At 39.7% G+C, this 18,390-nt stretch overlaps 1 protein-coding gene across 1 annotated transcript in view; it reads left to right on the top strand.

Moving 5' to 3' along the window:
• Positions 1 to 16,379: 16,379 nt before the first annotated feature.
• Positions 16,380 to 18,390, top strand: part of NXPE2 (neurexophilin and PC-esterase domain family member 2) — a gene marked incomplete at its 5' end in the record, with an annotated part of 138,558 nt that continues 136,547 nt past the window's right edge. The window contains 1 exon segment of the mRNA XM_036323974.1: positions 16,380 to 16,481. Within this exon segment, the coding sequence (XP_036179867.1) occupies positions 16,380 to 16,481 (102 nt within the window).

Raw genomic sequence — 18,390 nt, 5'->3', positions numbered from 1 at the left:
TAAAATATAAAAAGATGCTCAACATCATCACATTAGGGAAATTAAAATTAAAATTATGAAGATATATTACTACATAACTATTAGAATGTTTTTTTAAAAACCTGACAGAACCAAATGCTGACGAGAATGTGGAGCAACTGAGACTCTCAGACATTGCTGCTGGTGTATGCGAAAACGGTGCAGACACGGTGGAAAACAGTGTGGCAGCTTCTTATCATGTTAAAGTGCACTTACCATGTTAGCCAGCACGACCACCACCCAAGAAGCATGAAAATGTATGTTCATACAAAAACTTGTACATGAATGTTTATAGAGGTTTTATTCACAATTGCCCAAAACTGGAAATAATCCAAATGTCCTTCAACTGGATAAATACTAATAAACTGGGGTATACCCAGGCCCATTCTACTCAACAATAAAAAGAAACTACGGATAGACCCACAGCATGTGTAAATCACTAATGTATTATGCTCAGAAAAAGAACCTAGCCAAACACAGCTTATACGTATGACATTCTGGAAAAGGCAAAACCACAGGGACAGAAAATAGATGAAGGGGCTGCTAGCAGTTGGGCATAGGACAAGGACGGACCACAAAGGGCCATGAAATCACGTTTCAGGTGATGGAACTGTTCTATATCTTGATTGTGGTAATGCTCACGTCACTCAAAACTTCATAGAACTGTATAGAAAAATGGTGACCTTCACCGCATATAAATTATACCACAATATATTGACTTTAAAAAAAACCTAGAAGAGACTCATTTTTCACCTTTGCTCCTGTCAGACTGTTCTGCACACCACCACCACCACACACACACACACACACACACACACACACACACACACACACACAGCTCTTTGAAGGTACAGCTTCCATATGGGACAAATGTTGTTTTCTACACACTTAAATACATAGCGTCATATTACCTTATATCCCCATTTTCAATGAAAACATCAATTAGAATTTTATTATAGATATATACGATAGCTTTACCATACATTTTGAGATAATTTTAAAAATGCTTGATATTCTCTAAAAAATTCTTTTAACCAGTTATATGATAAATAATTTGAAATACTGATTTTCACCTCCCAATAATCCCTCCAATTATGTTTCAGGAACGACATCTTCATGATCTGTTAACAAAAATGTGTCTTAAACTTTAAAAATTTTATGGACACAATACATTATTTTTTATCCCATTGAAAGTCATACTTTCCTGAGGATTCTACCAGTACTCAACATATCAGTTCTAAAAATAAACAGGTTTGAAAAGTCCAAAGATGTCCAAGCATGCAGAGACATGTACCTTTGAAAACCCTGTGACGACATCTCAGAAGCCCTCCTTGTTAGCACTGAGTGCTAGCAGGACACGGAGAGCCAGAACTGACGGCTATGGGTACAGTGTAGGTGGGAGGCAGCTGATGTGCTAGAGAGCATTTATAATCGGGTGTCAGAAAGGCAGAGTGTGTAGGTGGCAAATGTCAAGACAAAGAGAAGGTCAAAATCTAGGGACTCAGAGGAGGGCTAAAAAGATCAAAATTAGAAGCTCCTCCTCAGAACTGCCCCCTCCTACACCACATCGCTCTAAGGAAAGCTACTATTTATGGAGCACGGACAATGAACTGGGACCTATCCTTGCACTAAAACATGTATCTTCCTGACAAACCTGTTTGTTGTTATCATTCTCATTTTGCAGAAGAAGAGATGAACTATAGGCAGGGTCAAGAATTGAATTTACATAATTTTGATTCCAATGTTCAACAATATCCTGCATCTTTTGAGAACCTCCCAGCATCCAGACTTACTTCTTCCAAATTTCTGAAGCGTCTCCACATCTTTGGACAAACATTCCTGCCTTAGCACATCTGGACTCAGAAAAGACAGGTCCTTTCTCTCTAAGGCCAGGACAGTGTCGTACCTTTTCTCCCCCGAAGCAGGTTCACTCCCCTTTATAAGATCATCTTCCTGACTCACAGCAGCATTTCGCTTTTGTTTGTTTGGAGCCACCGGCAGCATGTTTACAGTGAAAGCTCCACAGGTTGATAATTACCCTTAACTTGGGGGTGGGGAAAATTTCCCCCTAAACATAATTTAATTATGTTATTCTCAGATTTTAAAAGGTGTATATCCAGATCAGTTCTGATTTGTTTTGAAATATGATCCATGGACTCACAAACAAAAGGTAGTTATATATATACTAGAGGCCCGGTGTATGAAATTTGGGCACGGGTAGGGTCCCTAGGCCTGTCCAGCGATCAGGGCCAATGGGAGCCTTCCGGCTGCTGGCTGGGGCCTTCCTTTGTTCCGTGCTGCCCCCTGGTGGTCAGCACATGTCATAGCGAGGGGTTGAACTCCCAGTCTCCCGGTCAAACTCCCGAGGCTAATTTGCAAATTAGCTTTTTATATATATAGATATTTTTCAAAAGGTAACATGGTATAACTGAAATTGACTGGATTGGTAACTAAAAGACCTGTTCTGCCTGGCTGGTGTGCATTAGTTGAGCATTGTCCTGTGCACCAGGAGGCCACTGGTTCGATTCCCCATCAGCACATGCCCCAGTTGCAGTTGTGGGCTCAATCCCCAGTGCGGGGGGGGGGGGGGGGTGGGGGGGTGGGGGGGGTGGTGGGGGGGGGGGGGCATGTGGAAGGCAGCCAATCAATGTTTCTCTCTCATTGATGTTCTATCTCTATCTTCCTCTCTCTGTGAATAAATAAAAACATTAAAAAAATGTCTGTTGTATCCTAAATTCATTGTTCAATATATTATACTAGAGGCCCAGTGCACAAAATTTGTGCACTCAGGGGTCCCTCAGCCTGACCTGCACCCTCTCACAGTTCGGAAGCCCTTGGGGGATGTTCCACTGACGGTTGGTGTTCTATGGGTACACAAAGGAGGGGCTCTAGCCTTGACCAGGAGTAGGATGTCCAGGAGGTGTTCTTAGAAATGACATTTGAGGTATGTTTAGGCAGGTGGATAATGTGCTTATTATTAAGCTATTGCCCTGCAGATCCAAACTAGCTCTATTCTGCTTTGGGGAGTTGGGGCTGGGACTTTGCAGAAGTCAGCTGGGCCCTTGCTAGGTCTGCCATTAAAGGGCACTAGAAAGGGACTTCGGGGCTGAAAGAAGAAGGAACTGTTCCTTCCTCTCTGCTTTCTATTCTGCCAGGAAAAACGAGTAAAAAGCCTTTCTTCCTGGCAGTAGCATCTAGTTTCTTTGGGCTTTTCCAGAACTACTTTCAGTGACCTCTCTTCTGATTGTAAGCATCCACAGAGCAATGTCCTGTTTTAAGTGTCCTGAGCCCTACTTCTCTGGGACCCTCCTTGAAGTGTAGGGGTTTTGAACCCCCCCGCCCCCCCCCCCCCCCCGCCCATGCTTCCCTGTGCTCCCCCAGCTCTGGAGTGGTGGCTTCCTCCTGCAGTTAGTCTCAGGTATCCCACTCTCTCCCCCCTTCCCCCCCCCCCGGCCCCAGCTTTTTAAATCCGCCAACATCTGTTCTCTAATTTAACTTCTCTCTTGAAATATCTAGTGTATGGATTCTGTTTTTGCGTGGACTCTGGTAGATACAGGTAGAAATTAACCGGGTGAAAGAAGGTGAAGGCTACTCCAGAGAGAAGGAAGAGGAAGACCAAATCCACGAAGGCCTGAATGAGAGCACCGGTATTTTTAGAACCTGGTATGACATAGGGGGCAAGTGGGAAAAGGAACAAGCTAGGAAGATAAATGGATGTGGGCAGGAATTATGACTTATCTTTGTAGTTTTCTTCACAACATGTCAATAGTTAGTTCATATTGTAATGAATATTCTAAGTATAAAATCAGACTATTAGGCATGATTTATGGAGCAGTAGCACTAACCCTTGGAAAATCCCCCCTCCCAAAGCAACTGGAAAAAATGATCAAAAACAACCATTTTAGAACTCTGGAAATAACCAAATGGTACAATCAATACAATAGTGTTTATTTGAGGAAAACTACGAATCTTGATCAGGAGAGCGGAATCTCTGACACTCTCAGGGCTGCTCTCATACCACACCCAGCTCCACGGAGCAGAGGCCATGGTGAGTGGCAGCTGGAGGGGTGACCTGGTTCAGAGCTCCGCAGGAAAGCCCTTTGCTCAGGGACGGTCCAGAGACAACTCTTAGAATGGCAGGGTGATGGGGCAACATGGACCCTCCTCCCAGGGAAAGAACCATAACTGGTGAAAATTATAAAGCAAACAATTACTTAAAGTCTCTGGAAATTATTGTGAAGGCATACAGCAAATGAATAAACATGTTAAAACAAATCTAAATCTTGGTATGAACGGCAAGATCTATTGCATTTGAGCCAAAAAATGTTTCTTTTCCTCACCCCCCCGCCCCATCAGAATGACAGAAACTACTCTGGTGGCACAACCAGGAACGCAGGGCTGCCTTTCCCAGCTCCTAGTAGAGGGCATCTCCAAGAAGGGCCAAACCACCAGCATTTCTCACTCCTGGCTTCATGTTGCAGAAGCGCCAATCCAGGCAAGAGTGGCTGAGTCTAGAACTTTTCCACCCTGCCCTCACTATTCCAGATGTGGCAGAATAATCATCACCCCCATGCCAACTTACTTGCTGGGAGAGGTGACTTGAGAAGATCTGTGTGCAAAGCTAGGGTCTCACTCTGAGAAAAGTGGGCTGCTGCCCTTGTCCTCAGTTTTGCGGCAATAGCAGAGGTTTGAGAAGGGCAGGATATAGAACAGAATACTTCAAAGATTTCCCAAAGGGACCTAATTTTATTTGGAAAGTTCAAGCCTAAGGACGCTCTGAAAAAAGACTAGTCTCAAAGATTGCCCCTGCAAAGGGGCCCACTTTAATTGGATCAGTCAAAAATAATGGAGCCATCAAGTCAGCAATCACTGAAGTCTAATGGCTGAATGTTATAGCAACAGATGCAGACAGCTTAATGGAGGGATCAGTATAAGAGACAGTCAAAGAAGCTTTAATAAAACCAGTCATCTCAGGGTGATGGTGCATACACCCACGGTTACGTTGTCTGAGGAGCAGCATGATAGGCTGCGTAATCCAGAAGAAATAGACTTTGCTAACATAGTCTCTCCAAGTCACTACACAAAAAGCGAACAACAGCAAGCTCCATAGGGGGAGATCAGAGTGTAGAGTCACTATAATATATTATCTGAAACATTTAGTTTTCAACAAAAACTATGAGACATGCAATAAAATGGACAAGTATTGGCCCCCCTCCCACCCCCGCCTCAAATAGAAAAACAAAAACAAAAACAGAAACTACCTCAGAGAGAACAAGGTGTCAGGTCTAGTAGTTAAGCATTATAAATATGTTCAAAGAATGAAAGAAAACTGCCTAAAGATATAAAGAAAAGACTTCTGACAATAGCTCATAAAAGGGAGCTCATCAATAAAGAGAAATTATAAAAAATGAAGAAACAAATAACCAAATGGAAATTCTAAAGTTGGAAGTACCATAACCGAAAAGGAAAGTTCACTAGCAGTGAACTAGGTTTGAATGGGCAAATAAGCACATTTGAAAAATTGACAGTGATAACACATTCTGAAGAATAGAAAATAATGAGAAAAAAAATAGATCCAGCGATATGTGGTACAATTTTAAGTACATCAACAAACACAATGGAAGAACCATAGGAAACGAGAGGAAGAAGAAATATATATTTTTAAAATATATTTTTATTTATTTCATAGAGGAATGGAGAGGGAGAGAGAGAAACATCAATGATGAGACAGAATCATTAATAGGCTGCCTCCTGCACGCCCCCGTACTGGGGATTGAGCCCACCACCCGAGCATGTGCTCTTGATCAGAATCGAACCCAGAACCTTTCAGTCCGCAGGCCAACGCTCTATCCACTGAGCAAAACCAGCTTGGGCTAGAAAAAATATTTTAAGAAATAATGCTTAAAAAGTTCTCAAAGTTGATGGAAAAAAAAACACCCCACTATAATCTATACATGCCAGAAGCTCACCTCACCCCAATGAGGAGAGTTTAGAGATCTTTATCTGGAAAGACAAAGACAAAGGGACAAAAAAATAAAAAACTGACTAAACACAGTAAGATCAACAGCTGATTTATTTATTTATTTATTTTTTTAAATTAAATCTTTATTGTTCAGATTATTACATTTGTTCCTCTTTTTTCCCCATCATAACTCCCCTCCTCCCAGTTCCCGCCCCACCCTCCGCCCTCACTCCCCACCCACTGTCCTCATCCATAGGTGCACGATTTTTGTCCAGTCTCTTCCCGCATCTCCCACACCCCTTTCCCCCCCAAGAATAGTCAGTCCATTCCCTTTCTATGTAACTGATTCTATTATAATCACCAGTTCATTCTTCAACAGCTGATTTATTATCAGAAACAATGAAGCAAAAAGGCAGTAGGATGACATTCAAAGTGCTGAGAGGAAAAACAAAAACAAAAAAATCAACAAAACTCATAGACCAGAATTTTGAATCCAGCAAAAAGACATTCCCAGATAATGAAAATGAAGAGAATCTATTGCTAACAAACCTGACTTACAAGAAACAGTAAGAGGAGTTCTTCTGGCTGATGGTAAGTGGCCCAGATAGTAATTTGACAGAACACACACACACACACACACAACTATCATAAATAATGAGAATCTACTGTGTATGTTGCTAGAACAGCCCTTAAAAATTCAGAAAATAGTGAAAATATTATTAAAGAAATTAAGACTTATACTAGAAAATATTCATTTAATACAAAATAAAGCAGTGAAGAGGGAAGGAACACAAAGATATGGAAAATATTGAAAACAAATCATAAGGTAACTCTCAATAGTAATACTAAATGTGAAATAAAAAAACAACAACAAAGCTTGCCAGATTGGTTAGTAGGGAAAACTCCAACTATAAACTGTCAATAGGAGACACTAGAGATAAGAAAAACATTTTCTAATTATAAAAGATTGAATACATCAGGAATATAACAATCAATTAGAAAAATGCATGCATCTAACAATAGATCTTTTCTATGACGCCTGCATTACTCTGATAACAAAACCAGACAAAACACTGCAAGAAAACTATAGACCAATGTCTCATGAATATAAACACAGAAATCTCAATAAAATATAAGCACACCAAATCCATTAACTCATAATACTATGATCAAGTTGAATTTATCCTAATAATGCAAGGTGAGTTTAACACTGAAAATGAATGTGCTACAACTCACATATGCATCTCAATAGATAATAAAAAAAGGCATTTGACAAAATTTAATAGTCTTCATGACTGAAACTCTCAACATATTAGTAATAGAATGGAACTTCCTCAACTGATAAAGGGAATCTATAAAAACAACCAACATCATACTTGGTGGTAAAAGACTGAAAGCGTCTCCTAAAATCAGAAAAAAAAGCAAGAATGTCTGTTTCCCCCACTGTGCTTTGATACTGGACTGGAGAGTCAAGGCAGGACAATCAGGCAAGAAAGGAAATGAGGCATTCATCTAGGAAAGAAAGAAGTAAAACTATTTATGTTTGCAGGTGGCAATGCCCTATATAGAAAACCCCAAGCAATCCACTAAAAATCCACTTAGAACAAATAAATGAGTTCAGCAAGCGTACAGGGTAAACGATCAATATTCAAAAAATCAACCGTATTTCTATAAATTATCATTAAACAATCTGAAAGTGAAATTAAGAAAATAAGTTCATTTATGGTAGCATAAAAAATAATTAATACTTAGGCATAAATTAAATAAAGTAAGTAAAAATCTTATAATCTGAAAATTACAAAATCTATAATAATAAAAGCATAATATGCAAATTGACCAAATGACCGAACAGCAGAATGACTGTCCGGATGACCTTCTGGATGACCATGTTATGACATGCACTGGTGCCAGGCCAGCCAAGGTGGGTGCAATGCAATTGGTCGGGGGTGCCCCCGCCATTGTCCTACAATTGCCCCACAGAGGGAGGCCCAGGCCACTGGCCAGTGACGCTGTTGTGGGTGTGCGGGGATGGCCAGTGATCGCCCTGCAGAGAGAGGCCCAGGCCAGCCAAGCAATCACACCCCACGCCTTTCACCTGCTGAGGGAGGCGACTGGTGGCGGGGGCGAGGGGACAGCACCACACAGATGGCAAGCAGTGGCAGCGGCAGGGGCAGGGCCAGGTGCTGGTAGCCAGGGGAAGGAAAGCCTCAGTAGGCCCTGATCACCAGCCAGGCCTAGGGACTCCATCCGAGGGGTCCTGAATTGCGAGAGCCCCCCCCTGCCGCCCTCCCTGCCTGAATTTTGTGCACCGGGCCTCTAGTATTATTATAAGTAATTAAATAAGACCTTAAACATGGGAAGATATCCCATGGATCAGAGGACTTAATATTGTTAGAATGACAATTCTCTCCAAATTGATCTCATGGAGAGACTATATCAATAAAATGGAATTCAGAGCCAGAAATAAACTCTTGCATTTATAATCAACTAATTTTTTGTGAAGGTGCTAAAGCAGATTAATGGCTGCTTGGGGCTGGAAGTGAGAATGAGGAGGGACTGGATATGGACATGAAGGATCTTTTCGGGATGATGAAAATGTTCTAAAATGGAATTTTAGAGATGTTTCATACTGGGAAATTTATTGAGTCAGTAAACTATACATTTAAAATGGGTGGATTTATCATAGCTCAATGAAGCTGTTAAAACAAACAAAAAAATAGTTTCCTGGGGTATGCTCTCTAACAGTGGAAAGCATCACATACTGGAAAAAATTGAGGGAAAATCAGTTCACTCTGGGACTGGAATATGGAATATGGAATATGAAATGGAACTCACTTTTGGTTTCACCTTAGCACCCTCTTCTGTAAAATTCCGCCTCTTTTTGAGGATCATTTTTCTCCTGCTAATACCCATCACCACCTTTCTTTTGGCTATTAACTTCTCCCAGGCATTGTAAAAGAGTTTAGTATTGAGTTCATGACCTTCCTCCCCACCCCAAATCCCATTCTCATTCTGTGAGTTCTTAATAACCATGTGAATGACACATCTGACATCTAAATCCTCACAGTTTATTGTCTTACTTCAATCCTTTTTACACCACTTTAGATAATTAGACCCATGGGCACCTATTACAACTTGTTATTAGCCATCATTTCTCTGCTACTTTACCACTCCTCCGAGTGAGTACAACCTCCCTCCTGGTCTTCTTGCACTCCACTCATGTTTTTAGTGAGGGCCAGAGAGTAAATATTAAGTAAGCTATCTTACACTACAACATAAAGAATTAGAAAGAGAACAAGAAAAGCACAGCATAAGTAGAAGGAAGGAAATAGTAAAGATTATGACAGAAATAAATGACATAGAGACTAAAAAAAAAACAACAACAAAAAAAACATGATCAATAAATACCAAGAGCTAGTTCTTTGAAATGAAAAGATAAACAAGGTTGGTGAACCTCTATCCAGATTCATCAAGAAACAAAGAAACAAATAAAATAAAAAATGAAAGGGGAGAAGTAGCAACAGACCCCACAGAAATACAAACAATCATAAAAATACTATGAATGACTATTTCTAACAAACTGGACAACCTGGATGAGATGGACATGTTTCTAAAAAAATACAATCATTCAAAACTCAATTAGGAAGAATCAGAAAACCTGAATAGGCCAATAACAACTGACGAAATTGAAGAAGTAATAAAATAAACTTCCAGTACACAAAATCCCTGGTCTGGACAGCTTAACAGGGGAATTTTACTAAACATTCAAAGAAGAACTAACACCTATCCTCCTAAAAATATTCCAAAATATCCAAGAGGAAAGAACACTTCCAAACTCTTTATGAGACCAGCATCACCCTAATTCCAAAGTGTGATAAAGACATTGCAAAGAAAGAGAATTACAGGCCAATATCCCAGATGGATAATAGATGCTAAAATCTAAAGAAAATATTAGCAAATCAGATCCAACAATACAATAAAAAGATCATACATCATTACAGGGATGTGAGGCTGGTACAGTATTCAAAATTCAATAAATGTGATATATCACATAAACAGATTGGAAAACAAAAGTTACATGATCATATTAACTGATGCAGAAAAAGCATTTGACAAAATACAACATCTATTTTGATAAAAACTTTAGCAAAGTGTGAATAGAGGAATCATGCTTCAACATAATTAAGGTCATATAAGACAAACCCACAGCCAACATCATACTCAATGGGCAAAAACTAAAACCATGTTCCCTATGAATGGGAGCAAGACAAGTATATCTGCTTTCACCACTCTTATTCAACACTAGAGGCCCAATGCATGAAATTCGTGCAAGAGTAGGCCTTCCTTTGCTGGCTGCTGGCACCGGCTTCCCTCTGGCACCCGGGACTTGGGTTTCCCTCGCAGCCCCAGCTTCATCCAGAAGGTCAACCAGAAGGATGTCTGGTCTAATTGGCATATTACACTTTTATTATTATAGATAGTACTGGAAGTACTAGCCATAGCGATCAGACAAGAAGAAAAAATAAAAGGCATTCAAATTGGAAAGGAGGAAGTAAAACTCTTATTATTTGCAGATGACATGATATTGTACATAGAAAACCCTAAAGACTCCATAAAAAATTACTAGATTCAATAAATGAATTCAGCAATGTAGCAGGATATAAAATTAACATTCAAAAATCGATAGCATTTTTATATACCAATAATAAACTCACAAAGGGAAATGAAAAAAACAATCCCATTTACCATTGCAACAAAGAAATTATGATAATTAGGAATAAACCTAACCAAGAAGGAAAAATCTTGTACTCAGAAAACTACAGGATGTTGAAAAGAGATAAAGGAAGATATAAACAAGTGGAAGAATATACTGTGTTCATGTCTTGGTAGAATCAACATCATTAAAATGTCCATACTACCCATAGCAACCTATGTATTCAATGCAATCCCTATTAAAATACCAATGGCATATTTCAAAGATCTAGAACAAACTTTCCAAAAATTTATATGAAACCCAAAAGACCCCCGAATAGCTGTAGCAATCTTGAGAAAAAATAATAAAGTTGGAGGAATCACAATACCAGATATCAAGTTACACTACAAATCCACTGTACTCAAAACTGCCTGGTACTGGCACAAGAACAGGCATATAGATAAATGGAATAGGACAGAGAACCCAGAAATTTACCCAAGCCGTTATGTTCAATTAATATTTGATAAAGGAGGCAAGAACATACAATGGAGTCAAGACAGTCTCTTCTATAAATAGTGTTGGGAAAATTGGACAGTTACATGAAAAAAAAATGAAACTAGACCACCAACTTACACCATAATAGGTATAAACCCTAAAATGGATAAAAGACTTATATGTAAGTTGTGAGACCTACATTTGGATACTATAGAAGTATCCAGAGGTAGCAAAATCTCAGACATCTCTCATAGCTATATGTTTACAGATACATCTCCTAGGGCAAAGAAAATAAGGAGAAAATAAACAAATGGGACTACATCAAAATAAAAAGCTTCTGTACAGCAAAAGGAAACTTCCACAAAATGAAAAGAGAGAACACTTCCAAGATCATTCTATGAAGCCAGCATCACCCTAATACCAAAACCAGGGAAAGACAACACAATGAAAGAGAATTACAGGACAATATCCCTCATGAACATAGATGCCAAAATCCTCAACAAGATCTTAGCAAATCGGATCCAGCAGTACATCAGAAAGATCATACACCATGACCAAGTAGGATTTATCCCAGGGATGCAAGGATGGTACAATATCTGCAAATCAATAAACGTGATACAGCACATAAACAAATTGGAAGAAAAAACCACATGGTCATATCAGTTGATGCAGAAAAAGCATTTGACAAAATCCAACACCCATTTCTGATAAAAACTCTCAGCAAGGTGGGAATAGAAGGATCATACCTCAATATAATAAAAGCCATATATGACAAACCCACAGCCAACATCATACTCAATGGACAAAAACTAACACCATTTCCCCTAAGAACAGGAACAAGACAGGGATGCCCACTCTCACCACTCCTGTTCGACATAGTACTGGAAGTATTAACCATTGCGATCAGACAAGAAGAAGAAATAAAAGGCATCCAAATTGGAAAAGAAGAAGTAAAACTGTCCTTATTCGAAGATGACATGATATTATACATAAAAAACCCTAAAGACTCCATCAAAAAACTACTAGACTTAATAAATGAATTTGGCAATGTAGCAGGATACAAAATTAACCCCAAGAAATCTATGGCATTTCTATACACCAACAGTGAACTTACAGAAAGAGAGACTAAAAAAGCAATCCTATTTACCATCACACCAAAAAAATTAAGATACCTAGGAATAAACTTAACTAAAGAGGTAAAAGACCTCTACTCAGAAAACTACAGGACGTTGAAAAAAGAGATAGAGGAAGACATAAACAGATGGAAGAACATACCATGTTCTTGGATTGGTAGAATCAACATCATTAAAATTTCCATACTACCCAAAGCATCTATAAATTCAATGCACTTCCCATTAAAATATCAACGGCATATTTCACAGATCTAGAACAAACTCTCCAAAAATTCATCTCGAATAAAAAAGACCCCAAATAGCTGCAGCAATCCTGAGAAAGAAGAACAAAGTAGGAGGAATCTCAACACCAGATATCAAGCTGTATTACAAAGCCACTGTTCTCAAAACTGCCTGGTACTGGCATAAGAACAGGCATATAGATCAATGGAATAGAATAGAGAGCCCAGAAATCGACCCAAACCAATATGCTCAATTAATATCTGACAAAGGAGGCAAGAACATACAATGGAGTCAAGACAGTCTCTTCAATAAATGGTGCTGGGAAAATTGGACAGGTACATGCAAAAAAATGAAACTGAACCACCAACTTACACCATACACAAAAATAAACTCAAAATGGATAAAGGACTTAAATGTAAGACGGGAAACCATAAAAATACTAGAAGAACCCAAAGGCAACAAAATCTCAGACATATGCCGAAGCAATTTCTTCACTGATACTGCTCCTAGGGCATTGGAAACTAAACATAAAATAAACAAATGGGACTACATCAAAATAAAAAGCTTCTGCACAGCAAAAGAAACCATCAACAAAATAACAAGAAAGCCCACTGCATGGGAGAACATATTTGCCAATGTTATCACCGATAAGGGTTTAATCTCCAACATTTATAGGGAACTCATACAACTTAACAAAAGGAAGATAAACAATCCAATCAAAAAATGGGCAAAGGACCTAAATAGACACTTTTCAGAGGAGGACATTCAGAAAGCCAAGAGACATATGAAAACATGCTCAAAGTCACTAATCATCTGAGAGATGCAAATCAAAACAACCATGAGGTACCATCTCACACCTGTCAGAATGGCTATCATCAACAAATCAACAAATGACAAGTGCTGGAGAGGATGTGGAGAAAAAGGAACACTTGTGCACTGCTGGTGGGAATGCAGACTGGTGCAGCCACTATGGAAGACAGTATGGAGTTTCCTCAAAAAGTTAAAAGTGGAACTCCCATTTGACCCAATGATCCCACTTCTAGGAATATATCCCAAGAAACCAGAAACACCAATCAGAAAGGATATATGCACCCCTATGTTCATAGCAGCACAATTCACCATAGCTTAGATCTGGAAACAGTCTAAGTGCCCATTAGTAGATGAATGGATTAGAAAACTGTGGTACATCTACACAATGGAATACTATGCTGCTGTAAAAAAGAAGGAATTCTTACCATTTGCAACAGCATGGATGGAACTGGAGAGCATTATGCTAAGTGAAATAAGCCAGTCAATGAAGGAAATATACCACATGATCTGACTCATTTATGGATAATAAAGACCATTATAAACTCATGAACAAAAATAGATACAGAGGCAGAGCAGCCTCGAACAGACTGTCAAACTACAGCGGGAAGGCCGGGGAGGGTTGGGTAGCAGGAGGGGAGGGTAAGAGATAACCGAAGGACTTGTATGCATGCATATAAGCATAACCAATGGACACAAGCACTGGGGGGCATGGGAGGCTAGAGGAGGGTGAAGGGGAGAAAAAAAAAAGGAGACATATGTACCACTCTTTGTAATACTTTAAGCAATAAAACAATTTAAAAAAAAAAAAGAAAAGAGAGCCCACTGTATGGGAGAACATATTTTCAAATGATACATCCAATAAGGGGTTAAGTTCCAAAATATAGAAGGAACTCATACAGCTTAACAAAAGAAAGACAGTCTATTTTAAAAATGGGCAAAGGACCTCAATAGACACTTCTCCAAAGTGGACATACAGATGGTGAAGAGTCAAAAAAATGTTCAAAGTCACTGATCATCAGAGAGATGCAAATTAAAACGACAACGAGGTATCACCTCACACCTGTCAGAATGGCCACCATCAACAAATCAACCAAGGACAAGTGCTGGCGAGGTTGTCGAGAAAAAGGAACCCTTCTGCACTGCTGGTGGGAATGCAGACTGGTGCAGCCACTGTTGTAAACAATATGGAGTTTCCTTGAAAAATTAAAAATGAAACTCCAATTTGACCCAGTGATCCCACTTCTAGGAATATATCCTAAGAAACCAGAAATACCAATCAGAAAGGATATATGCACCCCTATGTTCATAGCAGCACAATTTACAATAGCTAAGATTTGGAAACAGCCCAAGTGCCCCTCAGGAAATTAGTGGATAAAAAAGCCTTAGTATATTTACACAATGGTATACTACATGGTGATAAAAAGGAGGAACTCTTACCTTTTGCAACAGCATGGATGGACCTGGAGCGCATTATCCTGAGCAAAATATATGCCAGTCAGAGAAAGGTAATTATCACATGGTCTCACTTGTACATGGAATCTAATGAACAAAATAAACTGGTGGGGAAAAAGGAGAAATAAACAGAACGCACTCCACATATTGAGAAGAAACAGCCAAATCCATTCTCAGTGGTGCGGGAACTGTGGACAAGAGCTTCTGCTTTCCCTCTTTCCAGTTTTCCTGACACTTCTGCTGCGATTGTGGAAGTGACTAATCCTGCAGGACAGCAAAATAAGGCAAGAAAGGGGAAGTGCACTGTGTACAGAAATATGTGAGGTCTCAACCAGAGGTGATCCTGGACTGTGATTGGCCATATCCATCCCCTAAAACAAACTTCCGCACTCCCTCCTGGCTTCCATCTTCTGGCTCTGTGGAGTGCGCAGCTACAGGCCATCGGGAGGGATGCCTGTGATTCCAGCGGACACACTATCGCCACAAACGGCTTTTCAGCTTTTGATCAATGAAGCTTATAGGGAAACCCCTACCCTAAAATGAATGCAAAGACTGTTCTAACCAAAAGAACTCTGGACGACTGTAATTCCTGTGAGAGAGTATGAGAGTATGATGGAGGACATATTCACCCACAGGGGTGGTACCCGCTAACTCGTATTTGCGGGTTTAACGGCAGAGACTGGAGGGTGATGCACAGATCGGCCAGTGCTTTTCAAATGGCGCATTACCGCTCTTTGGCATAGTCAAATTGTTTACTTGGACATGAAACATACTTTAAAAATGGTTAAAATGGAATGGATTAAAATAGAATAACTAGAAAATACACAGTAATATAAATGTCGTTTTATTGTGTGTGTGTGTGTGTGTGTGTGTGTGTGTGTGTGTGTGTATGCAGATGCCCTGAAATAGGCTTTGATAATTTGATATGATTTTCTTACTGTGGTCCTGGGCAAAAAAGTTTGAGAAAAACCTGCCATAATTTAGCTCTTTGCCACATACTTTTGGGATTCTGGACTTAAAATACTAAAATCCCAACCATTCAACAGTGACAATTCTCTAGAATACATCCTTTCCCTTTATACAATCTTTCTTAACCTCGTTAGCATGAGAAGACTAAAAGCCTGAGGTGGAGGCAATCTACCTAAAGACACAAATGGGAGATTTAGAATGAAGTCTCTGGAGGCAGATAAGATTGGGGAGGAAGGGCACCAGATAAACACATGTGTGTGCATCCAAGAGAATTAGAGACCAGGATTCATTGGAGGGCACCAGAAAAATGTTTTTCTTAGGGTAAACAGTTGCGCTGGGTAAAAACCTTGATGAGAGAAATGGCTCAGAGCCTGGATGTCGCTTCAAACTGAAGAAGGTCAGGAACCAAGAGTCCTTCAACCAGTTCAATTCCCTGCTTCAAAGAGGGTTGTTGTTTCTGATTTCTATAAGAACATATAATGGAACTTTCCAGAAACCCAGGAGATAGCAGCATATAGAACATAATCCTGTTCTGGAAAGCACTGAGGAGGAACCAAAATATACAGTGCAATGTCATGTTTAATTTATTTAATGTGTGATTATTTCTCCTCTTTTTTCTTATCGTGTACTCACTATGTTTCCAAATGCAGCAGCTCGTGAATTACTGGTAATGCTGATATTTATCTTAGTTTTCTGGGCCATTTACTTGTCTTTAAAAGAAATAAAGGTAGGAACTTTTTCCTTTTTCAGAACTTCAGGGAAGATCACAGTGACTTTGAATACTCATCTTTCTCAAGGCAAAATTTAAGTTAAAAGCATATCATCTTAGCAACAGATGTGGGTGAGAAAGTTCTCTGTTTAGCCATAATTCCTCTGACAATACCTGTGCTATTATTATTTTTTTAGTGACAGGTGGGTTTCCAGCCATCTCTATATAATTTGGCACTGCTGGCTAAAATCCTGGCTAAAAATTCTCTTTGGCCTTTGTCTCCGAGGCTCCAACCCAATTAAACCCGTTTCAGTTCTCTGACTTCTTCACAGCGGTTTTCTTATTCTTTGCATAGTTTAGTTAGTGCTTTTATTTTCATTTTCTGTAGTCTTTCTTAACTGACCTTGCTTCACTTTCTCCTCCTCCCAAACAGGTAGCACAAAAATGATCTTTCAACACTTCTGCCTTCATCATCCTCTTGTCCTGATCAAATACTTTCATCATGGTTTTCACACATGACAGAACCAGAGCAACTCCTTAGCCACTCAAGGTTCTTCTACATTTGAACCCAACTTCCTTTCAAAATGTCTCTCACCTTGGTTTATTAGAAACTCCCAGCTCCAAATAAGAAGGGCCACAAGTCCAGGACATTCAGGCATTGATGTGAACTGGTGAATAATAGAGCTCTCAGACCACAGCTCAGAATGTTTCTCTTTGCAATTCCTCCCTATATATCTATGCTCTCTACCTTTCTACCTTTAATCCTCTTCTCTTTCACACTTGTATCCTTCAGTTTACACGCTCAGATCCCATCCACTACTGCCGGAGGCTAAAGCAAACAGCAATTAGCATAAAAGTGCAAAAAGTGCAAAAAGAGACATTGGAAGGCCAATGGACTTTGATATTCAGTGGCTAGAGGTGATTTCCCAAACTGATAATCTTTACATTGTATACCAAACTTTACCTTTGATCTGCCTGTATGCATTGCTAAAGGGCAAATGTGTATGCAGAGTGAATAAAAAGCAGCCTGGACCCAGTCTCAGTGAGCCTCTCCACAAAAGAGGTCCCCCCCCCCTCGCCCCCCATGCCTTCTAAATTCATATTTCTTGTGTAGCATTTTCATTTGTGAGTCAGCCCCTGAACCTTGCTGTGCAGGTCACTGCACACTACCAATATTAGTGCTCCTTAAAGTGAGATTTGGACCTGAACACCTGTGTTTGTGCATGTATGTGTAAAATGCAGATTTGAGGTCCCATTCCAGAGCTACTGAAATCTTTTAGGCCTGAGCTCAAGTATTAACAAGCTCCCCAGTTGATTCTTATGCTAAAGTTTGAGAATCTCTGCCTATGTACTCCCAGAACTGAGATCCATTCTGATTCCCACTCTTGAAATACAGGGCGGGGCAAAAGTAGGTTTACTGTTTCGAGTACGCAAGAGTTTATTCCTGTATTATTGTTTATTAATCATCGCATTATTTTTATAGCAACACCTGTAAACCTGCTTTTGCCGCACCTTGCATGTGCTGCTCTTCGGGAAACTCCACCTCAGTCTTCCACTCGTGTCCCCAACAAAGAGAAACGCACTGATTTATCATCTCCCACCACCCTCCTTGGCAAAAACAAAAAACCAGCATCATCTGGAAACAAATTCCCTGCTCTTTCTCCTTCCTCTCCTGTGTTGTCACAGTTCATTAGTCAACCAAGCCCAAACTCTCCACAAGCAGTCTCATAAATTCTACCTCCTGGATATCTCTCAAATCTATCCTGTTTTCTCCACCCTCATTGTCTAGCTTTAGTCCTAGTCCTTTGTCATTTCTTGTCTATGGTGTTGAATAGTTTTCTAATTAGTTTCCCTGCCTCCAGTCTCAGCCTACTTTAATCACTTGTTACACAATCATTTGTTTAACACTAGAAACAGCTTCATCTCC

This window comes from Myotis myotis, unplaced genomic scaffold (assembly GCF_014108235.1).
Source record: "Myotis myotis isolate mMyoMyo1 unplaced genomic scaffold, mMyoMyo1.p scaffold_m19_p_10, whole genome shotgun sequence".
NCBI lineage: Eukaryota > Metazoa > Chordata > Mammalia > Chiroptera > Vespertilionidae > Myotis > Myotis myotis.
Note: the sequence above shows the minus strand (reverse complement) of the source record. Positions and strands in the feature narration are given on the sequence as shown.